Source organism: Erigeron canadensis, chromosome 8 (genome assembly GCF_010389155.1).
Source record: "Erigeron canadensis isolate Cc75 chromosome 8, C_canadensis_v1, whole genome shotgun sequence".
NCBI lineage: Eukaryota > Viridiplantae > Streptophyta > Magnoliopsida > Asterales > Asteraceae > Erigeron > Erigeron canadensis.
The window spans coordinates 3610484-3620411 of NC_057768.1; the positions used below are offsets into that span (position 1 = coordinate 3610484).

A 9928-nucleotide genomic window follows, 5' to 3' on the forward strand; every position below is an offset into this window, starting at 1 on the left:
TACGCGACACATGCATGATGAGTTAGAGAAGATTTTCACGGAGCGAGTCAACTAAAAAGTTTTAAAGATTTTTCACCGAAGCCTATAAAAGAAGAGCAAACATTCCTAATTCGATATCCACTGAATACCTCATAAATTCATACGATGATTAACTTTTGTCTCGAATTGAGGGTTACCTACTACTGGTTTTGAAGATTTTGAAGATTTAAAATATTTTATCTTTTTATTAATGATAAATAAAAAATAATTTTCAATTATTAATAATATTATTATTTTATTTATATACTTTATAGATTTGTATTTTTATTACTCTTAAAATATAAAGTTAAATAAATGGTAGATTTTGGATTAGTATATATTGACATTGTAAATTTAAGAAGGAATTAGTAGTGTGAGGGTCAGAGAGATTTTACTTATCTAACGCTAATAATGTAATCGCTAAGGGGGTTGGGAGTGGTTTCCCCAACCCCAAAGTTTCCCAAATATCCACATCACCATCTTTCAATAAAAACTCTCCACCTCAAACTTCCCCAATTCACCCCAAATCATCCCAAAATGGTGGCGCTACTCACCCCAACCCCAATTTCCACATCATCTTTTTTATTTCCATTTATTTTTACTTAACAAAATCACAAATTATTTTAAAATTAAAAAACATACCCTTTTATTATATTAAAACAAAGAAACATTACATAATACTTAAAAAAAAAATAAACATTACATAATACTAAAAAACAATAAACATTAAATAAATACTTAAAAAAAAAAAAAACATAACATAATACTAAAAAAAAAACTAATCATCGAGATACGCCAAATCTTGAGCCCATACGTGTTCCGTAAGATCATATCGAAGGCGATGGTGAACTTCTTCGTCAATCAACTCCGCATACACACTTTCATCGAACACCGGTTGCACTGGCGGGTCCATTATATGGACCGGTGAGATTGCCCTCCCGTCCCTCTTAATGATCATGTTGTGTAAGATAATACATGTATGAACATACTTTCCAATTTTGTCTTTCGTTAAAGGTCGAAGAGGTCGTTGAAGAATTTTCCATTTACCTTTGAGGACACTAAAAGCTCGCTCGACATCTTTTCTGGCCGCCTCTTGCAATTTCATGAATCTTTTTTCCTTAGGGTCGGTTGGATACGGGTATGCTTTAACAAGTGTTGACCACTTGTTGTAGATCCCATCACTAAGATAGTAGCCACGTTTATAATCTCGCCCATTCACGTGGAATGAAGAATCCGGAGCCATTCCGTTACGCGCTGTGACATACAAATCGGATTGGTTCAACACGTTGATGTCGTTTTTCGACCCCGGGACACCGAAAAAAGCATGCCAAATCCACAAATCATGTGACGCGGTGATTTCAAGCATAATAGTTGGACCGTTGTGGTCACCCCTTGTGTATTGCCCTCTCAAACGTCTAGGACATGCCGACCACTCGACATGTGTGCAATCGATGCTACCAAGCATCCCAGGCATATGATGACGAAGCTCGTGGGCCTCGAAGATGCGTACAACGTCGTGTGACGTCGGCCTACGTAGGTACTCTCGGTTATACAACCGAATGATGGCGTCACAAAAATAATCAAGGGTCTCTCGTGCGGTTCTGGCTGCCATGCACAAATACTCGTCATACTCGTCTGGTGCGTTACCCGTCACGAGTTGCCTAACGGCGGATGTGCATTTTTGTATCGCCGTAAAACTTTTTCTTCCTCTTGCATCGTAACATTCTTGGAAATACGAGAAGTTTGCTTCAATGTCGCGCACGATATCTAAAAACATGGTCTTGTCCATTCGAAACTTCTTTCGAAAGTAATCGTCTTCGTATTTTGGTTGTTGAACGAACCAATCGTTCAACAGAGTATCAAGACCAATTTCCCGATGCCGGTCCGTATACCGTCGAGTTTGAGGAGCACTAGAAGTTGTCGTATCTTCAAGAAAGTGTAACGCGTTAACAAAGAATTCCATAGAGCTATCGTTTGACTCGTCGGGAGAGTCGCTCGAATTATCCAAAATACCGGAAGCCATATTTTTTGGTGTTGGGTGTAAGAAATTAGTGATGAAAAGGTTGGGGTGTTTGAATTTTATAAAAATGTAGTGAAAATGAGAGTAGTTGTGTGTTGTTTAAAGAAGAAAAGAGTGTATATATATAGAGAAAGAGGTAAAAGAAAGAAAGAAAGAAAAAAAAAAAAGCAACGGCTACAAACACGCTCCCCTCGCCACGTGTCCAGCCACCACTGGCTCTTTTCCTGCGCGCGGGCCCCACTCCAATTTCTCTCTCCTCGGTGAAGCTTCCCCGTTTTCTTCCTCCTCTTCCCCACCCCGACCCACCGGCGGCGGTGTTCCCACGCGGGGCCGGGGTTCACCGCCTCTCACACCGCATCGACTCCCACCCCCCTAATGAGGGTGAAAGAGATGATGATTATTATTATTATTATTATTATTATTATTATTGTAAAGTTAGTTTTGATTTAGACGTGTTTTAAGCAATTTTAACCAGCGATTTGTTGTATCTCTAACTCCCTGCTTATGAAAAACTATTCCTAATGCCCGTACGATGTACGGATTATATAATATATGATGATATAATTATATTTATATATTAGTCTTAATGTCCGTACGATGTACAGATTGATTATAATTATACAAATCCGTCACCTATTATTTATGATGATTTTGGTTTGTGAATTTTGAATATATGATTGAAAACCGTTAATTGTATTTTGTTCGAAAGGCTAATATATGCCTAATAATTTAATTCATTCATAAAAACACATTAAAATTGAAATGTTGAATATACGTGATATTAGAGACTGTTTTTATGTGTACATCTATTAGTAATAATGAGTTTTATAATATAAATTAGAAACATAGTTTGAATAGCATTCTTAATCCAAATAGAATTATTATTTTAAATATTATATTATAGTTAGAGAAAATTACATTTTTGATTCCTCAAGTTGGCAGGATTTTCAGTTATTGCACTTAAGTGAATTAATTACAGAAAAAACCCTGAAGTTGGTCAATTTTTTCACTTTTTACTCTGTGACTAACAGTCGTCTATTAGGCCCGTTAAGTGAGGGGCAGATTTGTCATTTCACTATGATATCTTCTTATTCTTCTTCCAAACTCAAACACAAACCCAAATTTTGAAATTACGGCGGTCGGAAAACAAAATGTCAACTGAAAAACACATACCGAGCACACAACACATACACTCGGAAAGACACATAAACACACACACTCTCGGAAAGACACATAAACACACACTCGAAACACATAAGTTTGAAATCGGAAACAATGGTTTTTGGATTCGGAATTGCTTGGATCGGGATTGTTTTGGCTAGATTTGGTTGGATTCGAATTGCAATTGCTTTGTTTTGTCTTTCTTTTCGATTCAAACAAGTTTTTTCGGCTGTCAAGTTTTTTCGGTGAATTCTAGATCGGATTATTTTGGCTGGGGTTCATGCACGATTGAATTCTGAGTCGATTGCAACATGTTTCGTGTATTGATTCGAAGAAACAAAAGATAAATCTAGATTTTAATTTTTTTCGCGTGATTTTCAAAATTTTGGCTACCGTGATTTCATTTGACATTTCATTTTTTTGTAAAACCTTTTTGTGTTTGAGTTTGGAATAAAAGAAGAAAGAATCATGGTGAAATGACGAATTTGTCCCTCAGTTAACGGACGTAATAGACGGTCGTTAGTCACGGAGTGAAAAGTGAAAAAATTGACCAACTTTAAGGGTTTTTCTGTAATTAATTCACTTAAGGGCAATAACTGAAAATAATGCCAACTTGAGGGACTAAAAATGTAATTTTCTCTTATAGTTATATTCGTATTAGATAAGGATTATTATCACATATTTAAAAACTAACTAAATTTTGATTAATAAACTAAATGACACATGTCGAGCAAGGATTACGTCACGTGTCGTAGAAATAACCCTTCAATTCTGTTTTAATATATTGGTAGATATCTTAAGATGTGAAATCTATGACTCAAACCCGAGACCTTAAGGAAAACTCACATCCGGGACCTCCATAGTGAGATACCCCTGATTAACTCACCTAAATGAATAAATTAATATAACAATAAATGAAAACGTAAAAAAAACACAAATAAATAATCAACTTTGTAGCATAATACCCTTATAAGATCGTATATTCAACAACTATCACTAATACCGGATATATATCATCAACTTCAACCTTTTAGCCGTAAGTTTGTACCAAAATGTCTAACTAAAACACATTTACCGGTCATCGAAGACACTAGCTTTTAACCTATGGATAAACGTTGCTATATCTTATCTATGTACTTTATTTTGAAAATTTTGAGGTAATTAAAATCATTTTTTTTTTAACAGAATGTTGTACACTAGTACTTTTCATGTAACATGTTTTCATATGTATTTATTGATCAATATAGATATGCTCATACAGAAAAATGAGTTGAATGGCCATTAGGATAACATATTTTGGATATTAGATTATTTTTAAGTAATTTTTCTTTTTAACTTAGCTGTTTATGACTTTATGTCAGACAATAATTAATTAAATCTGAATATAATATCATATACTCGCTAATCAGTATAACAAAAACGAAAGAGGATTCCCTCAAATTATTTTTATAACTTGAGTCAAGTTAGGGATATTTTGATCCTTGATTAAAAATCAATGGTTAAGATTCAATCATTATCTTTGAATCTTGACCCTTAATTTTTATCAAAGGGCCAAGATTAACCTAACATGACTAGTCATGTTAATCTAAGTTGAGGGAATCCCCTTCCAACAAAAACACATTGACCAAATGAATGGAAGTTAAAGTCCTATCAAAATGTCATAAATAAAAGTTATAAGAATCATAGATATATTCTTGAACACATGGACAGATGGTTCCAATGGTTTCAGGAGTGGGCTCGAGGATGGTTTGTGTGTGGCAATGTGGCTCTCGGCATATATAGCCTCTTTGTTATCCTTTTGGGTTGATCGAGATCTCGGTGTGTTTTATAAGCATTGTTTGAAGCAAGGAATGAATCATAATGTATGGAGTAAATTACATTTTTCATCCTTAAAATTAGTACGTTTTTCACTTTTGATCCATGAAGTGAAAAAATATCAATTTTGAACTTAAAGTTGGCAAAAAATTGCAATCAAGGTCCTTACTCTCGACGGCGTTTATTTTTTGCCGTTAACGTACGCGCGTGCTAAACACGTGAGGACACTAATGTCATGTCACGTTACACCCGAGGGACGAAAAGTGAAAAACGTGCCAACTTGAGGGACAAAATGAAAATCATACAAATAAATTTATTCTTTCATTCTTTCTTTTCTAATTATCTTCTCCGATCATCTTTTCTGATGGAATTTTCCGACTAGACATTTATTCTTCGATAATACCTAATAAAAACTTGACTTTCAATCCAAATCTAAACCACAAACAAAATCATTTACTCAAATTCATGACATTCAAAACACAACCAATCAACGACATTATAGTTCAAACAGATCATCTCCTTCATCTTTTTTTCTAACTTTGGTCCCTTCTGTCTTCTGTTCCTAGACTTGTGTCAATCCACCGAAAACACGAAAACAAAATGTATATGTGTGCGTACCATATGTAATGGGTGTATGGCAGAATGTGTGTTTGTGTGTGTAGTGTATAAAACCATGTAAAACCATATATATACATATATGGGCAAATGATTAGTACAACAGATGTATTGAACTGCACTTTCACATCTCTTCTCTATTTTTCTTCACGTGATCAATTAAACAAAAATCTCTCCTGATTTTAATGGATGCAGTTCTGTTATATACACACACAAACACTTATTTCATTTGATATTCACACAAAATGCAAAAAAGAAATCACAAATCAAACTGTTGTTAATTAGATCTGATGGATGAGAAGAAAAAAATGGTGAGCGCCTTGTGTGGTTGTCGGGAATATCCGTAGCTTCTCCAACCGCCCCTGTAACAACCCTACCTCTCCACACCCACCTCACCAGAACCCGCCGCTACAACCCTATCGCCGGAATAGAAGAAACCAAGATATAAAAACCGAAGCTTTTTCAGTATATACTTCATTTATATTCGGTGAGTGCAAAATCAGATCTATAAAATGTCATAAACATACAAAGATCTTGAATCAAAATAAACAAAAAAGCACATCTTGAAACAACGGTGAGAAACAGAACAAGAAGGGGGGAAAAAGTTACCGGTGATCAATGGCTTCCTAGAAATGGCGTTGGTTAGTGGGTGGACGAAAATGTTATTGGTCGGACCTATCGTGATAGTCGGAAAATTCCATCGGAAAATAAATGTCTAGTCGGAAAATTCCATCAGAAAAGATGATCGGAACATAAAGAATGGAAGAATAAATTTTTTTACATGATTTTCATTTTTCGTCCCTCAAGTTGGCACGTTTTTCACTTTTCGACCCTCGGGGGTAACGTGAAATGACATTAGTGCCCTCACGTGTTTAGCACGTGCTTATGTTAACGGCCAAAAATAAACGTCGTCGAGAGGAAGGACCTTGATTGCAAATTTTTGTTAACTTTAAGGTCAAAATTGAAATTTTTTCACTTCAGGGATCAAAAGTGAAAAATTTGCCAACTTAAGGGAAGAATAATGTAATTTACTCTAATGTATGTGTACATGTGAGATTAAACATACCTTCAAGTCTTCCTCAAAAGATCAACTCTTGAATATTGAACTTTGAGGCTTTACCGTTAAAGATTAGTCATTCCTAACCATCTTTTGGTGAGACGTCTTTGCAGAAAGGCATGACTTTGTTTCCTCACACCTAGAGGTGCAATAAACAGTTAACCAATTTCGGTTATTAATTTTAATAATAGAAACCGTTTATTTTTTGAAACAGTAAAAACCGGTTATGGTTAATCTGTACCGGTTTGGACATATAAAAACTCTAACCTATGTAACCGGTTTCAGTTAATATTAACCAGTTAACCAGTACTAACTAACCGTAAATAGGTTAAAATTAACCTGTTCAACAGATTGCTCGAATTACAAACTGGAGAACTATAAATTACGGGGAAAAAAAAACTTCAACAACTTATCAAGAACAAATATGAGTAGCAAACTTCAAGAGAAACTAGTCTCTTTACTATTAAACAGACCAAGAGTAATATAAATGGTATGGATGAGTTAGAAAGAGAAGTTGTCAATAATATAAGGGTTAGATATAGAATAAATAATATTATTTTATAACATAACCGGTTAACCAGGCATTATTATGTTTTTATAACCGGTTATAAGCTAATTACCGGTTACTAACCGAATTTTGTTTTGAAATATGTAATCGATTACTAACTGACGGTTAATGGTAACCCATAATCGGTTTGTACCTTATCGGTTACTAACCGGTTTCGGTTATGGTTAAATTTTCGGATCGGTTAGGTTAACCGGTTATTTTTTGCACCTCTACGTTGAAGTAGACAAGAAATTATCCTTTAAAACTAATGTGTATACATGTACCGTATAGACATGGACGGAGCCAAGGTGGGGGCAGTGTGGGCAACTGCCCCCACTCCATTTTTGTGATACAATTTTTTTTTTTTAAAAACTATATTAATTTTGCCCTAAAAAATACAAATACATATAGAATACATACAAATGTCACATTTATTGTTATAAGTTTTTTTTTTAAGTCATTGATCTTAGAAGTATCAGTTTTGACATAGATTATACATTAGTAGAGTAAGAAAATTAAGTCGTTTTAATTTTTAATGGAAAAAAAAAAGTTAGAAAAACGTGGTTTTTTTTTTTAAATATATAGTACATTAATAATAAAATTATATGTGAAAAAGTTAAATGTTTTTCAAGTTTGACTAAACCCCTCATTAATAAAATTCCTTTAATGAATTGAAATTGTTTGAGAAGCCCATTTTATATACTCGAGATTTGTCCCATCGTAAAAGATTTCTGGCTCTGTCCCTATGTATAGATACTCGTAGAGATGGAAATAAATGATAAATTTTAAAAATTTATAAAGAAATGAGCTGATAGAAGACAACCAAAAACACAACAAATATCGGAGATGTCTAAGAGGGTGTTTGAGATTGCGTTATAAAGTGATTATCTGATTATTACGTTTGTAAAACGCAAATGATTTAAAAAAGTGTTTGTCTGGAAAAGTGATTTTTGGCTATTAAAACGCAGTTTTAAAAATGCATAATCTATTTTGAAAACGCAAATTTTATTTTGTAATCGCAATACCAAACACCCCAACTACTTTCATCGTCACACTCTATGATCATCCGCTTGTCTGACATATTTTTACTTTTGAGTAATCGTTGACCGGTATTATTGAGCAACTCTCAACAATAACCTCCTACAATATTTCTACACGACTGTCAACTGCACCATTTCACTTCCTTTCAGTTCTCACTTATACTTTTTTAAATTAATTCAAAAGCATACACATGTAAACATTTAATACGGAGCTAACAAGCCAAACCGACGAACAATTGGCAAGAGTCTTATAAATGTCAAATTATTATTATAAGTTTTAAATATAAGCCTATATAGACTTATCGCATTAACTATATCATATCTTTAAAAGTTAAAAATTCATAGAACAAACTGTCCAAGATAATCTTGATATATCAAACCAAGTAACATAATACCGATGTGGTAATCAACATGGAGTAAAATTTTATAAAAACTAAAAACAAAGATTTATCAAAGTAAAAAGTAAAACAACAAAAAAAAAAAATATATTTACATTAGTATTATCCTAGCTACTCCGTAGTAACACAAAATTCATATTTTTTTTTTGTTTCACCTATTTCCTAAATTAAAAAAGACAACAAAAAATTACTTGTCCGAATTACCTGGAGTAAAATCCAAAATTACCAAATCACCCCCTTCTAAAACTCCCTAATTCACTTTCACTTTCACTTTCAACCAGAATCTCCATCCGGGTCTTCTTCGGGTTCGGGTTTTTTATTCAAATCCGGTTTTCCTTGAAACCAACAAGCCTTGAATTCCAATTCATGAGAACTAGATGTATTACTATTATTCTGATTATCATTACTTTTATTATTATTATTATTATGCAACGACGTCGTTTCAGCATCAACTCTGGTACCAACTTCAATAGCTTTTTTTCTAATAGAAGCAGCCGACAATTCATCCAAACATTCATAATTATCAGACGACACCAACAATTCAGGGAAATTCAGACGAGCGGTGGGCCCACGTAAATAATAAACAGCAGTATCATAAGCTCGAGCCGCGGCTACAGGAGTCGAGTATGAGCCGAGCCAGATTCTCGAACGTTTATTCGGCTCACGAATTTCAGCCACCCATTTTCCCCACTTTCTCATACGTATTCCTTTATATGGTCTTTGATGATGATCGGATTTTCTTTTTCCGGTTGACGGATAGTTTTTGTTGTTGTTGTTACATGGAGTGGCTACGTCGGCGCCGGCGCCGGTTTCCATGGTGGAGTTGTGAGTTTAATAATTAATTAGTTAATTTTTTGGGATGGAAAAACAAGGAAGGGATGTCATCTGATGATAATGATTTTTTTAAAATTTATAATAATAAAGATAAGCAGAAGGAGAAGATTGTTATTATAGAAATCATCGGCGCAAAAAGATATAAAATATAAAGGCACCGACAACTTCAGTTTTTTTTTGCTTATGTTATGTTTCTCTCTATATATATATACAGGTCGGTTGGTTTGGTTTGGTATAGCTCGTGTGACTGAGATTGTATATTTATTTTCATATTAAATTTTAGGATAATGATAAATCAATTTAATTGCTATGTCTAAAGATACGCCTAATAGTAAGATAATAACATGTGGAAAAATCAGAAGACAAGTTTAGAAAAGATAATTAGTGGAATCCACTCAAATTCTTAAAGTTTTAGATTGATGT

The 9928-nt window shown here is 33.9% G+C and overlaps 2 protein-coding genes across 2 annotated transcripts; both read right to left on the reverse strand.

Moving 5' to 3' along the window:
* Positions 1 to 796: 796 nt before the first annotated feature.
* On the reverse strand, positions 797 to 2041 carry LOC122609864 (protein ALP1-like). The gene has a single exon (XM_043782806.1). The coding sequence runs from the start codon at positions 2039 to 2041 to the stop codon at positions 797 to 799; it is 1245 nt and encodes a 414-aa protein (XP_043638741.1).
* Positions 2042 to 8594: 6553 nt separating this feature from the next.
* LOC122579427 (ethylene-responsive transcription factor ERF011-like) lies at positions 8595 to 9665 on the reverse strand. The gene has a single exon (XM_043751600.1). It carries the CDS (start codon positions 9485 to 9487, stop codon positions 8945 to 8947), a length of 543 nt encoding a protein of 180 aa, XP_043607535.1. The 5' UTR covers positions 9488 to 9665; the 3' UTR covers positions 8595 to 8944.
* Between the last annotated feature and the right edge of the window lie 263 nt (positions 9666 to 9928).

Coding starts and splice junctions, on each gene's coding strand:
- LOC122609864 (XM_043782806.1), bottom strand. CDS start 2,041: ATGGCTTCCGGTATTTTGGATAATTCGAGCGACTCTCCCGACGAGTCA.
- LOC122579427 (XM_043751600.1), bottom strand. CDS start 9,487: ATGGAAACCGGCGCCGGCGCCGACGTAGCCACTCCATGTAACAACAAC.